Source organism: Mauremys mutica, chromosome 12 (assembly GCF_020497125.1).
Source record: "Mauremys mutica isolate MM-2020 ecotype Southern chromosome 12, ASM2049712v1, whole genome shotgun sequence".
Lineage (NCBI taxonomy): Eukaryota > Metazoa > Chordata > Testudines > Geoemydidae > Mauremys > Mauremys mutica.
The window spans coordinates 42,569,720-42,590,403 of NC_059083.1; the positions used below are offsets into that span (position 1 = coordinate 42,569,720).

At 46.0% G+C, this 20,684-nt stretch overlaps 1 protein-coding gene across 2 annotated transcripts in view; it reads right to left on the reverse strand.

Annotated features, from left to right (window-relative positions):
- Window positions 1–20,684, reverse strand: part of LOC123345079 (zinc finger protein 75D-like) — a 28,547-nt gene extending 7,863 nt beyond the window's left edge. Inside the window, exons 1-2 of one of the 2 annotated variants that reach the window (XM_044981727.1) lie at window positions 20,657–20,684; window positions 16,615–16,881 (exon numbers count right to left, since the gene is read on the reverse strand). In XM_044981727.1, the coding sequence (XP_044837662.1) occupies window positions 16,615–16,753 (139 nt within the window). In that variant the 5' untranslated portion in view covers window positions 16,754–16,881; window positions 20,657–20,684. Of the gene's footprint in view, window positions 1–16,614; window positions 16,882–20,277; window positions 20,559–20,656 lie in introns of those variants that run through there. The other variant, XM_044981726.1, reaches the window with a different exon arrangement.

Sequence of the window (20,684 nt, forward strand, 5' to 3'; positions counted from 1 at the left end):
CAAAGCCTGGCTAGAAGCTCTCCAGACAGTGAGGTCTGAGGGAGGGAGCCCTGCTTGAAAGGGGCAAGGACTAATACAGAACTACCATGAATCCTGTCAGGGAAAGTAGGGGTATGATGGGGTGGACTAGGCCTAAAGGCCCCCTGCTTGAGGCCTCAGGATTCTGCCACACCATCCCAGGAAAGGAGCAGTGGAGAGATCCTCCAAGCAGGCTAGAGTGACTGCAGGGGAAGCAGCCAATCTGGGCCCAGGAGGGCCATATAAAAGGAGCTGCAAAACAGAACAGTAGTTGGTTGCTACTGGAAGCTGGAGGAGAAAGGACTGCATACCTGGCTAGCTGAGGGAACTGCAGCACAATGGACAGCTAAGTGGGGGCAGGACCAGGGGAGCAAGAGGCTTCTTGCTGGCCGCTAGGACTGAGGCCTGGTCTACACTATGCGTTTAAACCGTTTTTAGGAGCGTTAAACCAATTTAACGCCACACCCGTTCACACTAAGAGGCCCTTTATATCGATTTAAATGGCTCTTTAAATCGGTTTCTGTACTCCTCCCTGACGAGAGGAGTAGCGCTAATATCGGGATTAACATATCGGAATAGGGTTAGTGTGGCCGCAAATCGACGGTATTGGCCTCCGGACGGTATCCCACAGTGCACCACTGTGACCGCTCTGGACAGCATTCTGAACTCTGATGCACTGGCCAGATACACAGGAAAACCCCCGCGAACTTTTGAAATTCATTTGCTGCTTCCCCAGCGTGGAGAGCTCATCAGCACAGGTGACCATGCACAGCTCATCTGCACAGGTAACAATGCAGTCTCCTGAGAATCGAAAAAGAGCTCCAGCATGGACTGCACGGGAGGTACTGGATCTGATCGCTATCTGGGGAGAGGATTCAGTGCTAACAGAACTGCGTTCCAAAAGACGAAATGAAAAAGTATTTGAAAGAATTTCAAAGTCTATGACGGATAAAGGCCACAGCAGGGACTCATTGCAGTGCAGAGTGAAAGTTAAGGAGCTCAGACAAGCCTACCAGAAAACCAAAGAAGCAAACGGAAGGTCCGGTGCAGGGCCAAAAACATGCTGCTTCTACGCTGAGCTGCATGCAATTTTAGGGGGCTGCACCACAACTACCCCACCCCGTCCGTGGATTCCGAGGTGGGGGTTGTAATCTGTGCCATGGCTGAGGATTATGCGGACGGGGAAGATGAGGAGGAGGAAGAGGACGACGAGCTTGCAGAGAGCACACAGCACTCCATGAGCCCCAACATCCAGGAGCTTTTTCTCACCCTGACGGAATTACCCTCCCTGCCCTCCCAAGCCACTACCCCAGACAATGAAGCCATGGAAGGGACCTCTGGTGAGTGTACCTTTGCAAATATCAAACATTGTTTTTTAAGCAAGCGTTTTTTAATGATTGATTTGCCCTGAGGACTTGGGATGCATTCGCAGACAGTATAGTTACTTAGAAAAGTTTAACATGTCTGGGGATTGAGCGGAAATCCTCCATGGACATCTCAATGAAGCGCTCCTGGAGGTACTCCAGAAGCCTTTGCAGAAGGTTTCTGGGCAAGGCAGCCTTGTTCCGTCCACCATGGTAGGACACTTTACCACGCCATGCATGTAGCAAGTAATCAGGTATCATTGCATGGCAAAGCATAGCTGCGTATGGTCCCGGTGATTGCTGGCATTCAAGAAGCATCCATTCTTTATCTCGCTGTGTTATCCTCAGCAAAGTGAAATCGTTCAGGGTAACCTGGTTGAAAATCAGGAATTTAAGTAAGGGGGATGGCCATTTTCCTACTGGGTTCGTGGACTGCAGCAGCTTAAAAAAAAATCCTTTCCAGCACGTAGCCAAGCGGGGGGAGGGGAGGGGAGGAGTGAAATGCCGATCTTTTTCGTGTTTGGTCAGCGGGGATCTTCCCCAAGCTACCAGCCACGCAGTGGTGGGGGGGAAGGGTGTTGATTAGCAGGGAGCTAGCATGGTATTAGCCATGCGTTGGGGGGAGGGGTAAATCACTGCAGAAGCTGAAAGACAGTGGCTTACCATGGCCGCATGCACACTGAATTCTGATGCCCGGACCTGTGTCTGTGAGATCTGTAACCCCAGAGCTGCAGGCACTCAGTATTAAGATGAAAAATGCGACCTTGTAGGGAAATCACATGTGCTATGTAAGGTGAATAGTGCTGTTCACTGTGAAAGAGTATAACCATTGTTCTGTAAAATGTATCTTTTTAAATACTTCTCTCCCTCATGCAGCTGCAAATTTTTCAAGCCTCCCTACTCCATCCCAAAGGCTAGCCCAGATAAGGCGGAGGAAAAAGAAGACGCGAGATGAAATGTTCTCGGATATTATGGAAGTTACACACAAGGAAAAAGCTCATCTGAATGAGTGGAAGGAGGTGGTATCAAATTACAGGAAAGATGCCAGTGAACGTGAGGACAGGGGGGACACCCGAGATGAGAGGTGGCGGCAGGAAGATCGGCAGGAAAATCAGAGGTGGCAGCAGGAAGATCAGCAGTGGCGGGATGCAACTCTGGGGCTGCTGCGTGATCAAACTGACATGCTCTGGCATCTGGTGGAGCTTCAGGAACGGCAGCAGGATCACAGAGTTCCGCTGCAGCCCCTGTATAACCACCCTCAACCCTCACTATGTTCCCCATCCTCCTCACCCAGATGTGTAAGAATGCGTGGGGGGAGGCTCCGTGCACCCGCCCACTCCACCCCCGTGGACAGCCCAACCAGAAGGCTGTCATTACTGTGAAATTTTTTTAGTGGCCTTCTCCATCCTTCCTATCCTCCTCCCAAACCACACCCTTACTTCTCTCCCTCTTTTTATAATGAATTAATAAAGAATTCATGATTTTTAAATGAGAGTGACTTTATTTGCATAAGTAAGCTGTACTCAAAGGGGGAGGGGGAGTTGCTTACAGGGAATGAGTCAATCAAGGGGGTTGGGTGTTCATCAACAAACACAGCAGTCACACTGTACCCTGGCCATTGATGAAGCTCGTTTTCAAAGCTTCTCTGATGCGCACCGCTTCCTGGTGTGCTCTTCTAATCTCCCTGGTGTCTGGCTGCGTGTAATCAGCGGCCAGGTGATTTGCCTCAGCCTCCCACCCCGCCATAAAGGTCTCCCCCTTACTTTCACAGAGATTGTGGAAAACACAGCAAGCAGCAATAACATAGGGGACATTGGTTTGGATGAGGTCTGAGCGAGTCAGTAATGTGCGCCAGCGCGCCTTTAAACGGTCAAATGCACATTCCACCACCATTCTGCACTTGCTCAGCCTGTAGTTGAACAGCTCCTGACCACTGTCCAGGCTGCCTGTGTATGGCTTCATGAGCCATGGCATCAAGGGGTAGGCTGGGTCCCCCAGGATAACGACAGGCATTTCAACATCCCCAACTGTTATTTTCTGGTCTGGGAAGTAATTCCCTTGCTGCAGCCATTTAAACAGAGTAGTGCTTCTGAAGACGCGAGCGTCATGAACCCTCCCTGGCCATCCCACGTGGATGTTGGTGAAACGTCCCTTGTGATCCACCAGTGCTTGCAGCACCATTGAAAAGTACCCCTTCCGGTTTACGTACTGGGTGCCCTGGTGCTCTGGTGCCAAGATAGGGATATGGGTTCCATCTACCGCCCCCCCCCCCACAGTTAGGGAATCCCAGTGCAGCAAAGCCATCCACTATAGCCTGCACATTTCCCAGAGTCACAACCTTTCGTAGCAGCAGCTTAGTGATTGCTTTGGCTACTTGCATCACAGCAGCCCCCACAATAGATTTTCCAACTCCAAATTGATTCCTGACTGACCGGTAGCTGTCTGGCGTTGCAAGCTTCCACAGGGCTATCGCCACTCGCTTCTCTACTGTGAGGGCTGCTCTCATCTTGGTATTATGGCGTTTCAGGGCAGGGGCAAGCAAGTCACAAAGTTCCATGAAAGTGCCCTTACGCATGCGAAAGTTTCGCAGCCACTGCGAATCGTCCCACACCTGCAACACAATGCAGTCCCACCAGTCTGTGCTCGTTTCCCAGGCCCAAAATCGGCGTTCAATGGATAGAATCTGCCCCATTACCATCAGGATCTCCAAAGCAAAGGGGCCCGCGGTTTGAGAGAATTCTGTGTCCACGTCCTCATCACTGTCATCGCCGCACTGCCGTATCTGCCTCCTCCTCGTCTGGGTTTGAAGGTCCTGGTTCACCATATACTGCACGAGAGTGCGCGAGGTGTTTAAAACATCCACGATTGCAGTATTGAGCTGAGCAGGGTCCATGCTTGCTGTGTTATGGCGTCTGCACAGTTCACAAAGCAAAAAAGGCACGAAACGGTTGTCTGCTGCTTTCAGGGAGGGAGGGGTGAGGCTGTACCCAGAACCACCCGCGACAATGATTTTTGCCCCATCAGGCACTGGGAACTCAACCCAGAATTCCAAGGGGTGGGGGAGACAGCAGGAACTATGGGATAGCTACGGAATAGCTACCCACAGTGCAACGCTCCAGAAATCGACGCTAGCCTCGGACCGTGGACGCACACCACCGAATTAATGTGCTTAGTGTGGCTGCGTGCACTCGATTTTATACAATCTGTTTTACTAAACCGGTTTCTGTAAATTCGGAATAATCCCGTAGTGTAGACGTACCCTGAGCCAAAGACAGTTTGCTACCAGGGACCAGGAGAGTAATGAAGGAGTTCCTGTCTGGCTGCAGGGACTGAGCCCAGGGAAGGCTGTAGGAAGATAGTGTCTCCAGGGAGGAAGTCTTGTGGATGCAGCCCCATACTAGGGCTGGACTGATTTAAAGAACACAGACACACCCAGCTAGAGAGGGCACTCACGAGAGGTGGGTGCTGACCTAATTACCAGTCCCAACCATGCTGGAATAGGGCATAGCGTTTTCAACTAAACAGAACAAGGCTGAGGATGGTATGGTAAAAAATGTGAAGTGTCTAGTGGGGGATCATTGCGAGCACAGGTATGGCAACAATTTCAGGAAAGGGGCCAGACATTGCCCTTTCAGATGAGCAGACCTTGGGGACTTTGGTAGTTGCTTTAGGAAATTTAATGGCAAGGACTAAATCACAGTTTATGCCACAACCAGGAGCTAAAATTGTTAAGGCCAAGGAAACAGGTACAGAAAACCTGCCGATGGGCCCTTACAGCTTGATGTCCCAATAATTGACTCAGATAGATGTGGGTGGCCTTCCAGATGGCTAATAAATTGTGCAGTGTGTACTAACCTATAAAGCCCAGTTAGAAATTGTGTGTTTTTGTTTGCTTATGGTTTTGCAGATTAACCTATGAATTTATGTAAGCAAGAAGTATGCTGTGAAATCTGCTTCATTTTGCTGCTTGTGGGCTCACTTATGTGGTTTCTGGACCACTGGTTGTGGGACCTGTCTGTGCTGCAGGACCCCACCCAGTGGATGAGTCAGAAAATTGTGAAGTTACTCAGATTTTAATACAATGGGCACCCTTATTAGGGGCACAAACTAACCTTACCTTGTGGGTTGGAGGCACTGATACCTGTTGGATAAGATTGTGGGAAAAGGAGTTAAGTAAAGTATGCTAACCACTTCTAGGGGAAAAGTAATCAAGGAACAAAAAAGTGTTTGGGTATTGAATGTTACTGTGTTGTGGGATAGGGGTTCCAACCGCTGGACCTTCCATTGGCCAGGAAGAGCTCACTGCAAAAATGGTCTTCAGCTTAATTGAAAATGTTTCGAAAAATGTAAACTGGTAGTTATTGAACTAGATGTGACATATCAGTATAGGAAAATGAACCTACCAATGGGAGTACTCAATTACTCTGTTTAAACCTTAAAAGACCGAAGAAATAAAAGGAACGTAGAAGCGAAATCCTGGAACATGAAAGTAGCCTCCAGGGTTAATTCTCCTAGGGAGGGGGAACTTCTGAAAGAGCCTTTAGAGAGTCTAAATTCCAGCATTAAATTAGGTAATGGTACAGATTTGATCAAAGTCCCAGCTAAAGTAAACTTTGCCATGGGAAAGGACTTTGAGCCAGCCCCTGCAAAATTGCTGTATGAAAGTCACATTAAGGTTGTTTACTCGATAGTGCTTGCTCCAGTAGCATTAATTCCTTTCTAAAATGATGGCAAAAGGATGGCAAGGATCCTCAAAGAAACAAACTTTAATAGTTAAATGGAAACATGACCCAAGTAACAAAAGGTGTTGGAACAGCAAAGAATCCTGTGGCACCTTATAGACTAACACCAAAAGGTGTTGGTGCATTTCAGGGGTGACAAATTGACATGGAGTCTCTCCAAGACAAAAGTGAGAAACTCTGGAACAACTGTCACAATCAGCACATACTGGGGAGCAAAGGAAAATAAAGGATCAAGAAATGAGACATTCTGTGATGGAATTGAGTACACTATTGAAAAAAGGTATTTTGAAAATTGTTAAAGAAATAAAAAACATTCGCACAGAATTGACCTAGGGAGAGGTGTGTATGAAAGCTCAGGAAACCTTGAAAAAACAGTAAAAAGACATTTTGAAAAAAAGTCATTGAGGTAATTGGCTGAGGACACTTGATTGGGCATTGAGTTATTATTTCTATAATAATCAATCACTCCAAGAAATGTGGAAGGTGCAAGTGCATACATGCACCATAGGCCAGTGCACCCTTGTCCTTTCTGGTGTAGCTAACGGAAAGGTACAAGAAATGTATCCGATAATACATGCAAGTGCCTGGAAAAATAAAATAGGGAACTATAAAACAGTACCAAAAAGAAATGGGCTATGGTGAATTCCCAGAGAAGGATGGAAAAGTATTTGGGGGGCTGGGGAATAGGATACTTTAATTTTAAAAAGGGAAATATGGAATGGCAAAAAAATTGGAATGGAGAATGAAACAGAGATAATTATAAATTTACAGGGTGAAATGATACTGAATAAAACATGGAACTTCAAACATAGGCAAATACACTAAATAAAACAAAACAAAACACAGACCTTGTAATAAATGTAAAAGAAGCACTTGCCCATAAGTATAACATCATTAAGGCAAATGTTAAAAATACACATACATCAGATTTTATGTGGTATAAGATTGTATTTCAAGTTCCTAAATGGAATAATAATAAATGGACAATTTTAATTTGAATTCTAGGAGGAATCAAAGTATTATCAGTATGCTTTTATATTCTAAAACTGATGTGCCAATGATGCAGGTGAAGGTGGCAAAGACCTTTTAAAATTAACCTAATAACAAATGAAAGTGCAAGCTATGAGGATGCAGCACAGAGAAAGCATATAGCCTCAATGTAAGTAATTAACTGGTGCAATATTGCAATGACTTTTAATAATTGGTTATCAAGTGGGGGACTGTTGAGGTGGTGCTTACACAAGATTGGTAACCTGAACTGGTATCTGCTAGAGGATTCTGGGAGCAGAGTTCTATTAGCATCAGGCTCGGAAAATTGCTGAATTGTGATTATCACTGGGGTCTCGGGGTAAACTGGTGGCAGCCTTTGGTCAAATCATGTAAAGTACATATAGAGAGAGTACACAAAGAGTGACATGACCTAGGTGTATGTGCCCTGAAACATGGATGTGTCCCAGTGAGAAGTTAATAATTACCAGTGGCGTCAACCTCAGACAGTGGCCTGTTCTCAGTTGTCCTTCACAAAACTATCTTAGGAAAATGAGTCATAGAATGCCACTTAGACATAATTGTGGAACATGTGACACTTCTGTGCAAGAAAGATATAAGGGCTAAAAAAGAAAGGCATAATTCGAAGCAAGGCCGGCTCTAGGTTTTTTTGCCACCCCAAGAAAAATAAAATTTGGCTGCCCCCACCCCAGCCCTGGCCTCCCCCACCTGCACCCCCCTACCGCCCCAGCCCTGGGCTCTCCTCCCCACACCCGCACCCGAGCCTCACACACACCCCATGCTGCACCAGTTCTGGGCACCCCCTTCCCCCCCGCCAGTGCCCCCCCACGCCCCTTGCTGCCCCAGCCCTGGGCTCTGCCCCCTCCACCCGCACCCCCTGCCGCCCCAGCCCTGGGCTCTTCGCCCCTCCCCCACCTGCACCCTCCTTCTGCTCCAGCCCTGGGTCACTGGTGACCTGCTCCCAGGGCAGGTCATTCAGCAGGAATTTTGTATGTGCACAGAACACAGACAGGATTGGTTCCCATATGGTTACAGAACTGCGGTAAAATGGAACAATTTTCAGCTTGTGTGATTGGAGGATATCTGGATGCATATTATACGACTGTCCTCCATAAATGAGGAAAAGTCAAGGTGCTTTTATTATTCTTTTGTTCCACTCTTTGTTTCTATGGGGAATTTGCCAATGCAATATCACTGTCTTCCTTTTAAACAAACAACAACAAAAAGCAATGGCTGTTGAAAATAGCAATTCCAGTCCTAAAAACCACTGGGAAGTATTTCTTGCTCAATTTTATCCTACTGTTGGAAAATCATAGTGCTAATGAAGCCTTTCCGTATTAGGCCTGAGTAAACCAAAGTTATGTTATGCTTGTCCAAACTGTGTTGGAAAGCTTACAGAACTCATTAGACTGAAGGCCGTGTATCTACCTAAGTCAGCTATTTCGCTTATCAGTTTTGTTTGGCTCCCCAAGTATATGTTGGCTCCCCAAGTGTATGCAGCTGCGTTCACATGTATGCATCCAAAGTATCTAGTACAAAGGGTCAACGGATGTATCTTGTGTCCCCTTCAGAATGACAAATGTATCCTCAACAGATGTATCTTGTAGGCCCCACAAAATGATATATGTATCCTGCGTACCCAATTATCCCCTAATAGATACATGTACAGGGTCTATAGGTCAACCAAATGACGTAGACAAACGTAGGCTAAGTTGTTTGTTTCGGGGTATAAAGGTAAGCCCATCTGGCCATGTAAGGTGTGTCTCTTTCTCTGGCACTAGCCGAGAGGAACACCCGCTCAGCTGACCGATCAATAAAGGGTGTGGTACTTGTCTTCCTGTCTCCGTGCCTCCTTGGTGTAATTAGGTAAGCTCCAGGGGGAAACGAGCCCTTTTGGCTAACAAATGGCGACTCCGCCGGGACTTCTCTCCCTGTTGGGGGCGCTGACCGGCGGCCGAGGACGGCTCAGGAGAGTGGCCACCTTGAGCTATTGGTTTGCTCAAGCTCCGGGTCGCCGCAATCGGCCGGGACGGCTACGCCCCCTCCATAGAGAACTCCAAACGACACGGAGGCAAGACAGTACCAGAAGAGGGGAGTCCACCTGCCAGACGTGGCCACTCCGGGCGTGGTAAGTGCGTTACCTCCTGGGTTTGAGGATTAACGCCCCCGAAGAGTGAGGGTTGGGACCTTGGGCCCCTAACGGTAAAGGAACCCACAAATAGGAAGGTGTGTGTGGGTAAAAGCTTTCTGGTTAAGGTACCTAGGTTCAGACACGGCTAATGAATAATTCCATTAACTCCACAAGTCCGTGGGCCGTGCTGAACAATTACTGGGACTTAGAGCAGCCCCAGGGCTGGCTTTTCTTTTTGGTAGGGGTACTTTTGTTTCTTGTTCTATTGGTATGCTGGAAGCCAAAACTGTAACCGGGTCTAGGAGCGTGTGAACCCATCTTCTCTCCCCCCCCCTTCTTTTCCGTGTGGGTAAGGGACAGTCTAAACATTCCACCTCACCCCCTAAGGGTACCCCAGCATATTATATGTACGTACATTATGGTTCTAAAACCTGCAGGTATTTAGAGAATTGGAATCTTTATACGCGTGAAGATCCATCTAAACAATGCCCATTAAAAGGTACCTTTAATCTAAATAAGATCATGTATCTCAGAGGAGCTTTTAATCACCAAAGAAAAGCCTCTGACACAGTGTGAGCAATTTGTCTAAAAACGGGTTAATTTAAAACTCAGCTTCGCCAAGAGATAAAAAGAGAAAGTTGTTTTATGCTCAAGGTCAAGCAAACCAAAGGCAGTACAAGTTACAGAACTGAGATTACATTTGCAAAGCTTAACTGTTTGGTGAGATCCAACAGTCTGACTTTGTGACGGATGCCGGTGCTGGTGTGGCTTGGTGACACTGGAGAAGCCACAGGTAGCTGACCTGGACTAGAATCTCTGAAAGAGACACCGCAGGAGATTCCAGGGTGTAAAAGAACAGCCTTCCCAAGAGCGGAAGCATGTTGGAAATTCTGAACAAGCTGTATACAGGATAATCTCCCGTCCACCTATTCCCCTTTTCTGAATGTTATATACAGACGTGGCCAGTCTGGATATGTGTAAGTATGGGGCATTTTATCTTTCTTGAGTGATGTGGGAGCATTCCCAACACTCTCCATTGTTGTTTTATCATTTTAATGAAGCTTTAAAATTTGGTTATATGGTATTTTCTCTATCCTCCTGCAACGTCCTGCAGTGTCAGTTTGATCACCTGACATGAGGCATAAATTGGTAACAGAAATTTGTCACAGTTTGGTGAGCAATAGAGAATGGGGGAACCCTGTAGAATTTACACCATCTATTTGTTTTACCTTGTTGTTTTATGTTTGTTTTATTTGGTTCTGTTGGTGTTATATGTTGAGAATTGCATAATTAAAGATGTGCCCATTCTCAGCTGCAGTAAGTCTGAGAACTGGAGAAGGGTTTAGCATTCCTCTCTCCACCCTGGTTGACCAGGAAGGGTGGCAGGTGAAAGGATCTACCCCCAGTCGTAGCAGGACTGGGCAATAGAGTAGTTGGAGAAAAGGAAGCCCTGGCTAAGCAAGTACCAGTCCTTCAGGGACTTGTTAAAATGTAACCATTCGTGCTCAGCATATGCCGTAACAGCAGTGTGTTTGCTACAAGAGGCAATTAAATAGTTAACGCCAGTGGGCCATGCGTTTTGCCCAGGTGGCAAGCCTCACGAGGGAGGACTCGGGTTGTCTTGTGAATAAAATGTTTTGGGAAAAGACCAGAAGGGTGGGGGCAGAAACCCATGAAAGAAACGGTTCAGCGCAAAAAAAAAAAAAAAAAAAAAAAGGATCGGGCCCAGGCAGGCAGGCAACAGACAGAGAGCTTGGAGAACAGGTTGGAAACTTTTGAGGGTCTAGTGGAAGGAAGAAGTAAGTGAGTGTAAGCATGGGGATTTCAAATACTCAGGAGGATATTTGGAATGGCGATTTGAATTGGTAAGTGGCTGTTGAAAGACAAAGCAAGTGATATAAGGAAAGAGCAAGTGATTTGAAGGAGAGTGAAGAGTTAACTCTGTAGTTGCTGGAGGGAGTAGTAGTTGAACTTTGTAAAAATGCTAAAGAGAAAAGTTCTTGGTGTTTTTTTTAAATGTTTGTAAATAAATACAGGCAAAGAAATTATTAGATTGCAATCATTTGGCTATGAACAATTTTGTTGAATTAGCTAAAGAATGTATACAGTGCTGTGTAAATGAAAATTTATTAGGCTCTAAGGCATTATAAGTGGTGATGTTTTCTTTCAGTGTTTAAAAGCAGGAGTTAAAAGTAAAAAGCAAGCCAGAAAGCATCTGTATTAATGCAAATTATCTAACTGATAAGGTAAAAGCCACTGAAACCTGGGCTGCCTATAAAACATATATACAAGGAAATATGGGGTAATTCCCCTGTTTTGCCTAAAATCAACAAGGGTATTTGTATATTTTAAGCAATAATTGACTGCCCAAAAGGGGTAGACCTCTGTTTTTGTCTTTCAGATAATCAAAGAAAACTAATGCCAGCTAAACAGCATACAACATACCATGATTTACTGGCAGAGTAAAAATTATGTTTTGTGTTCTATGTTCTGTCTTGTGGTGTCTGTCTCAAGTGGCCAGAATGTGTTTAATATTTTCATGGGATGGTCTGGTTTGAAATAAAGCAGAAGGCTTGAATTGAAATGCAGATATTTGTTTTGTTCAACTTAAAATACAAAGTGTTCGAATACATCAGAAAAATGTAATATACTAAAGTCTTATGTATTTTCTTAAGTAAAAGAAAAAAACTGCATTGGCCAAATTGCATACTAACAGTCTTTGGAAGCAAGGACATAAAAAGTTAACCCACTCCCCATATTGTACATGGGATCCTTCTGGCTACCTCAGATTTCTAGCCAGAGGGCTGGGGATGGTGGGAAGCTATTGGACTAGAGGTTGTATTGAATCAACTCATCAAAGTGGGTGTGCTTGTCCTGGCTTGTTGTTCCAAAGCTCTGTAATAAGGTTATTTTAGTAGAAGGGTATATGTGGCATACATTAAATAATAAGACTAATGTACTGTATAACAGCAATGTGTATGTGTTCATTGTTAACAAAAGGCGTATAAGTAAAAAGTAAAAGTTTCCTTTGTAGGTTAAAAAAGGAAGCCAAAAAGGGAAAAAGGAAAAAGAACGAGTTAACTGAGAAAAACTTTAATTAGCGAGCTCAGTCCAAAAAAAAGATACACTGACTTCGTTCAAGGACACTGTTCACAGTTAGCCAAGTTTTAACAACCAGAAAAGGGGGGGGCTTGAATATACCCAAGCAGATGTAAAATCTGCACAGACACTAATGCAATGTGTTAGGTTTCCTTTTTACACAGGTAAAGACGCACTACCCGAAGACCCTAGCAGCCCTGCCACTCCATGGAACCTGGAGACCGGATCAATGTACAGGTCCACCAACGAAAGACTGCTTTGGCTCCATGCTGGAAAGGCCCTTATTGAATCCTGCTGACTACCAACACCGCTGTGAAGTGCCAAAGACTGACTGCCTGAACCCAGGATTCTCACTGCAAAAAGACCCCTCCACATCAGGAGAATTCTCCTACTGATAATTAGCCTATTCTTTCTTCTAGTTCAACTGTGCTTCTGGACAGCAGGGAAAAAGGACAAGGTGACGTGCTAGCTAACCTCTCCCTTGTCCACTGACAGACCAACTGTGCCTTTGAACTTTTCTAGAAGAAACACTCACTTCACTGACACTGCCAAAGTCCAGGAATTCCTGACCAGAAAGGACATTGAGAACTGACCCTGGTGAAGAATCGAAGAATTATACACTGGCAGGAACAAACTTGTGGGACCCCTGCTTGGGAATGTGGTATTAATTGAATGTTGGGGTTTATTCTACAGGCTGCGCCCTGTGTTTTGGATAAATCCTTTAGTATGTCTTGCCCTCCCTCATTGGATTTTAAATGGTATTGTCTTTATCCAGTTTTCAGATCACTTTTACATACCCAGATTGCTCACAAGGGGCTGCCATTAGATTAGCACAACAAAGAGCCTGGGTTATTTCCTATAGAAGGAAAGGGAATTGACCAGATCCCTGTGGGCTGGGGCCAATAGTGTTGCAGTCATCTGAATTATTTTTCAAAGGCCAAGAACATAATAAGAAATTGGGCGACTAGAAAGGGCCACTAGCCTTATTTATGAAGTTCAGCTAACCCAAGTATACGCTGAAGTTGGTGAGTTACATGTCATTTCCACCCTTAGTTCTACGACCCAGAAGTTACTGACAGGGATGGTATTAAAAATCACTGAGACTGGGAAGGCATTGCAGTGGGATCTAGTATGTTTAAAATTTCAGGATTTCCTGAATGACCAGCTGATGGCCATTTGGAGTGATCTTGAGCACCAGACTTGACCCACTGCCCTTACACACACATCAGAAGTACCATCTGATCTGTGGTCATGGAGACATACTTGGACACTTTCTAAATGGAAGTGTAACATTTACAGTGCTCCTTCCAAGCATATGGACCGGTTAGGGTGTGGGCTCCCACATACCGAATCCTGCCGGGTCCATGGGGAGGATGCATATGGGACTAAATTATTCACTGAGACATCTGGGAAATTAAACCACTGGGTATACCTACCTGAGTTATAGTCAGTGCCCCGATCCCTTCGTTGTTAAATGAACAAGGTTCCACTCTTTTGTCCATGCATTTATACCTGGGTTGGGGGTGACTAAGCTTAAAAAAAAAAAGCAGTTGTAAATATTTCTGCAGAGCTTCATTGCTTTTTGGCCTCAAAGTGTGAGAAAACTCAGCCAAAAGGTTTGGTGAGTATTCTCAAAGGGGGGAGTTGTTGGAAAATCATAGTGCTAATGAAGCCTTTCCGTATTAGGCCTGAGTAAACCAAAGTTATGTTATGCTTGTCCAAACTGTGTTGGAAAGCTTACAGAACTCATTAGACTGAAGGCCGTGTATCTACCTAAGTCAGCTATTTCGCTTATCAGTTTTGTTTGGCTCCCCAAGTATATGTTGGCTCCCCAAGTGTATGCAGCTGCGTTCACATGTATGCATCCAAAGTATCTAGTACAAAGGGTCAACGGATGTATCTTGTGTCCCCTTCAGAATGACAAATGTATCCTCAACAGATGTATCTTGTAGGCCCCACAAAATGATATATGTATCCTGCGTACCCAATTATCCCCTAATAGATACATGTACAGGGTCTATAGGTCAACCAAATGACGTAGACAAACGTAGGCTAAGTTGTTTGTTTCGGGGTATAAAGGTAAGCCCATCTGGCCATGTAAGGTGTGTCTCTTTCTCTGGCACTAGCCGAGAGGAACACCCGCTCAGCTGACCGATCAATAAAGGGTGTGGTACTTGTCTTCCTGTCTCCGTGCCTCCTTGGTGTAATTAGGTAAGCTCCAGGGGGAAACGAGCCCTTTTGGCTAACACTACTTTTTCTACAGCAAATTACAGTGGATCAGTATATTTGATTTGGGAGAAATGAAGTAACAGCTGTCCAAATTTAGCTTGAGCACTCCTGAATTTTGAGGTGTTCAAATCTGGAAGGCAGGTGCTAGATTTCCTTTCTGAATGTTAGCTAAATCTGGAAAGGAAAAGTCAATTTCTGCTTCCATGGCTCAGAAGTGGAAATCCTCCTAAGTGCCTGGTACTGTATCTAAAGCTGCCCAAGTCCAGTAGAGCCTCCCCTCCCTTACTTTTCATTTTAAATTCTAGTGGGATCCACGTACCTCCCTTGCTAGGCTTCAGATAGAGAGGGGCACTGTCCATTTAGTCCACCCAATTCCTTCTTTGGGGGCTGCAAGGTGAGGTCACACCAGTATCCCTAAGCCAGTCTGGGGATGTCTTCTGAAGGGGCTATCTGGGCCAAAGACTTCTACTCCTTGGGCACACTTGTTCCCCATTCACAGTGCCATCCCACTCTAGCAGTGAGCGCAAGCTGCAGCATGAGGTTTCAGATACCATAATCCCTCCCCCCCTTTCCTGTTGGTAGTGGCCAAGGGAATGCTGGGAAATGTAGTTCTTTCCCTGCTCCAGGGCTGGTTCTATAGACAGGGAGCTAACCAAGGAACTACAGTTCCCAGGGCCCCCTGTTGGTTCTCAGCTCCCAGGCTCGATCCCTGCTAGCTGCTGCCCCTGCAAATGGGCTGCCCCAAGCAGCTGCTTGCTTTGCTAGGGTCTAGAGCCGCCCCTGATTCGAAGAGGAGGGAGAGACGAGAGAAAAAGACTCCTGACCTAAGAAAAGGACTTCTCTGAACACCTGAGCACCTAGAGGAGACAGCGGGTGTCAAGGTAGCTAAAACCCTGCTCCGTTAGACATCTGATCTCCCCAATGCCTAGCAGTGCCAACCACTGGGGCTTAAAAGATTTTCTTTGATTGATGTACCCACTTTGCTTGCTAATAAGGATACTGTAACCGGCCAATAGAGTTACTGAAGATTATGCTTGGGGAATGGAGGCTTACTAGGAAGACACATGCTTTTGTGAGTCTCGCAGATCAATTGCTTTGCATTAAGCAAATTGTATCCAAATTTTCGCTGCTACCGGTAACCATCTGCCCAGCTGTGGGACATTAAAGATCCATTTCTTCAGACAACACCCACTTCCCAAGAGTTCAGCACATTAATACAAGGGACAGCCCTTGAAGAACTAATGGCAACTGGAGCCGGGGAGGAGGGATAACTCAGTGATTTGAGCATTGGCCTGCTAAACCCATGGTTGTGAGCTCAATCCTTGCAGGGGCCATGTAGGGATCTGGGGCATAATTTGCATATTAATTCGAGTTCAGCAGTCTCTCTTTGGAGTCTGTTTTTGAAGTTTTTTTGTTGCATTAATATGCAAATTAGATACAATTAACTTAGGTTTGAACAGAGACTGGGAATGGTTGGGTCATTACACTAATTGAATCTATTTCCCTATGTTAAGTTCTCCTCACACCTTCTATGGGTCATCTCAATTATCACTTCAAAAGGTTTTTTTTCTCCTGCTGACGATTGCTCATCTCAATTGATTAGACTCTTCCAATTGGTATGCATACTTCCACCTTTTCATGTTCTCTGTATGTATAAATATTTTCTCTCTGTGTGTTCCATTCTATGCATCCGAAGAAGTGAGCTGTAGCCCACGAAAGCGTATGCTGAAATAAATTTGTTAGTCTCTAAAGTGCCACAAGTACTCCTGTTCTTTTTTTCTCCCACTTGAGAGTTTTGATTAGGGGGAGACCCACACCATCATTACATCCCTGAATCTCCTGTCCTGTGGGATATGATGCACTGGGGGACTGTCTCTTATACACAGGAACTGCAGATTACATGGCCTGATCCCTCTGGAATACAGGGGACCAGTGACTATCCCTGTACAGAATCTGATGCAGATGCTTCAGAAACCTGCCTCTGCCCCCAACTTCTAAAACCGGAGGGGACAGGAATCCTTACCCAGCGAGGTCACAGTTTCATAATTCTCCTGCATGACGTCCCTGTACAGAGCTCTTTGACCTGGGTCCAGCAGGGCCCATTCTTCCTCAGTGAAATACACAGCCACCTCCTCGAAGGTCACCAGCTCAGCTGCAGTCATTTCCCTTCTCCGTCACCTGGGAGGATGGGACGATCTCGAGTGAATCTTGGATGTGATTCTGCAGCCTGGAGAGGTTTCAGAAGGGGCTTTAATCCATTTAAATCCTCTATCCATCCCAGATTCTTTCTCTGCAGACAAATGTAGACTCTGATGTACTAGGGAAATGGTTGAGTCAAGATTTTTGAAAAAGCAACCTACATTTCGGCTCTTAAATCCACATGCAGTTCTCTCAATAAGTGGCCTGATTTTTGTAAGTGCTGAGCCTGCCACATTGGGGTTCAGTTCTGACAGCCCAACACTGCTGATGAGCAGCCCTTTTACTCAGCTGCTTGTGTATGGGCTGAGAAAATGAACTTTCTGCTCCAGCATCTAATATCCTGGCCATAGACACCTAATTACAGCAGAGACCCAGGAGGTCTTACATGGGCTAAAAACACTGACACCATTTTAAACCCTCACAGTAACAGTTATTAAATGAAGTCAATGGGAATAATCAGATTCTCAAAGACAAGAATGTACGTAACAATCTTTGGGATTGGATCTTAAATTAGTAACCACATTTTATTGAATACAAACAGCTCAGTCTGTATGGACACATTTTGACAGAGATATTCACCAGACAACAGAGAGCAGCCTGTCTAGGTTAGGAATTCTGTCAAATCTATAGCCAAAAGGCACTAAAATTGCTAGAAAAGAGATTTTTTTTAAATTAGAAAAATATTTCTGCTCCCTTCCCCGACCACCAACCCCTAGTAAGTGCATCTTTTTTCTCTGGCCCCTTCTCAGAAGCAGACTATTTGTATTTCCCTCTAACGTTCTAAAATATTCACCCCTGGACAGAGAATTTCATCCCTAAAGATGAACATAGGACTTGCCAGAGTGCATGACTCCCAAAATGCATATAGTAAAAAATGATGGGGTCTAAATTAGCTATTACCACTCAAGAAAGAGATCTGAGAGTAATCATGGATAGTTCCCTGAAAATATCCACTCAGTGGCAGTCAAAAAAGCTAACAGAATGTTGGGAATCCTTAGGAAAGGGATAGATAATAAGACAGAAAATATATTGTGCACATATTGAATAGTGTGTGCAGAAATGGTCACCCTGTCACAAAAATTATATATATATATATATATATATTGGAATTGGAAAAGGTACAGAAAGGGCAACAAAAATGATTTAGGTGTATGGAACAGCTTCCATGTGACAAGAGATTAATAACACTTGGATTTTTCAGCTTGGAAAAGAGACGACTAAGGAGGGATATGATAATCCATCATGACTGGTGGGGGAATGTAAATACAAAAGCATTATTTACTCCTTCTCATATCAGAACAACTAGGGTCAGCAAATGAAATTAATAGGTAGCAGGTTTAAAATAAACAAAAGGAAGTATTTCTTCACACAACACCCAGTCAACCTGTGGAACTCATTGCCAGAGGATGTTGTGAAGGCCAAGGCTGTAACAGGGTTCAAAAAAGAACTAGATAAGTTCATGAAGGATAGGTCAATCAATGGCTTATTAGCCTGCATGGGCAGCGATGGTGTCCCTGGCCTCTGTTTGCCAGAAGCTGAGAATTGGTGACAGGATGGATCACTTGATGATTGCCTGTTGTGTTCATTCCCTCTGGGGCACCTGTCATTGGCCATGGTTGGAAGACAGGATAGTGGTCTAGATGGACCATTGGTCTGACCCAGTCTGACCATTCTTATCAGTGTATTATAAGCATCTGAAAAGGTTCCTTTAGACTAAAATTGTGCACCCAACACTAATCATCACTGTGTGCTCCAGCGGTCACGAAAGAGCAGGATAAAAGGAGCCATATTGGGGAATCTCCCCTGGGAAGCGCATCCCCCACAGCAGTGTGGGACCAGGCAGAGGCAGGAACTGGCTTTTTCTTTTCCTACTCTCCACCTTCTCCCCAGAAAAGTCAATCTGCCCCAGGGTGCTGCAGTGAATTGAGCTGGGCAGGGCTGGGAGCCGGGAACTTCCCTCCCCACTTTTGGTTCCTGCTTCCCTTCCAGTTTCTCCCTGTCTCCCTCCTGCCCCTCTCCCCTCCCCTTGGGCTGGGAGACTCAGTCCCTGGCCCAGTTGCAGGGCGTTCGCTCTCCGGGAGCTCGCACTCAGGGGAGGAAAGCGGGGGGGGGGGGGGAAGGAGGGGGTGTGTCAGGGAGGGCAGCAGCGCTGTGACTCACAGACCCCTGGGAGCAGAGATGGGGCAAGGAGGGGCTGTTTCTGCAGCATAACTTTCCTGTCAGGTGTTATGTGAAAAACTGCTATCTGACTTAATTTGCTAGTTAGGTGTACTGAGCATGCTCAGTAACATCTGCTGAAGTCACTGCCCCTTCACCATGCCCTTACTTGGCATCAGATTCTGTGGACTGCTTTTTACAGGGGTTAAAAGGAGGAAATCAGAGGAGAGGGGGCCAGGATCTGAGCAAAGGGCAGAAATTCACTGGCGGGGGGGGGGGGCTCAAGCAGCTGGAGGCAGGCTTGGGATGGGGCTGAGGGGCAAAATTAGGAATTGGGGGGAGGAGCTGGAGTTAAGCCCAGGGGTGAGGCACTGCCAGAGGGTGACTGAGGGCAAAACCCCAGCAGAGGCGGGGGGGGGGGTAAGAGTTAGCCAGGTGGACTGAGACACCAGTATTTGCAAAAATAGGGTGGGGGCACACAGAGAAGTTTTCTGATCCCTCCCCCCAGTGCATTTCAGCATGGGCTTCCCAGAGCTGGGTTCTTAAAGGTACAGGCATCCCAATGCCTAGTCACCTCAGCTCCTTGCTAGCTGAGGTGCTACATGAGACTTGATGCAGTGAAATATTTTACATATGCACCCCCTCAGAAACAAAGAATCCCTTATCAGTTTATATGACCACATAAAGTCTCTGAGCAGTTCACAGATTTTTCTTGTCTGCTACTGGGATTCCCTGAATTGAGCTCCCTTTCTTGTAATCCATTTTAAATATACTTTGGCTCCCTTAAATTGATTACTTTTAAAATGTTATTTTCATTACTCTTAGCACTTCATCATTTACCTTTGTTACCATTGTGCAGATGTATGTCATTGTGACATTTAATTTATATTTTAATAATAAATACTCAAAAAAATGTATAAACTGCATAATAAATGATGTGTAAATGACCTCACTCTATTAAGAGGTAATTGATACATCTGTACACCAGGCAGGGCTGTCTGGAAGCTGAAGGCTTTATGCTTCCATCCCACACCACTGCCAAGTTTTTTCATCAGACACCCGTTGTTGCATAGAAAAGAACGTTAGTGTAGCCACTGATGGCCAAAGGCGGCCCATAGAGTCCTACAATCTGAGTGGTAGCAACTTCTGGCAGAGGTACCCACGTGAGTTACAATTTGCTACCCCTGGACCAGAAGATAGGAAAGGGGAGCGGGACCAAACCAGGACTAGCTTCTGCAAATAACCTCGCATATCAGTAATTGCTGCTGCTAGCAAATCGCGTTTTTCACACTACAGGCCCCAGCTCTTTCCCCTGGGTCTCTCCCCTCACCTGCAGGCTCCGGCTCAGGGGCTGGCGTCGGCAGAGCCCGGGGCTGGTTCCAGCCACCGGAGAAAGTTGCTCCCGTCCGGCTGATCACAGAGCGGGATTAATGCAGGTCACAAACCCCACTGGGGAGCAGTAGCGGCTTAGCCCGGGCTCCCGGGTCACAATGGAAGAAGAAGCAGCAGCCGCTGAGCCAGGAACTTCAGCCCCGGAGCTCCCCACCCGTAGCAATAAACAGAGTCTCTCTCTAGCGCCTGCAGCTCCCTCCCGGGAAACCCCCGTGCCCAGCCCACAGATCAGCCCGGAGTGGGAACAGAGTAGCCCTGCCCCTTGCCAACCCTTCTCCCCGCCCCCCGTCTCTCCCCTCGCTGTTCCCCTGCCTCACCGCTGCAGAGCAGGTCACTGAGCTGCTC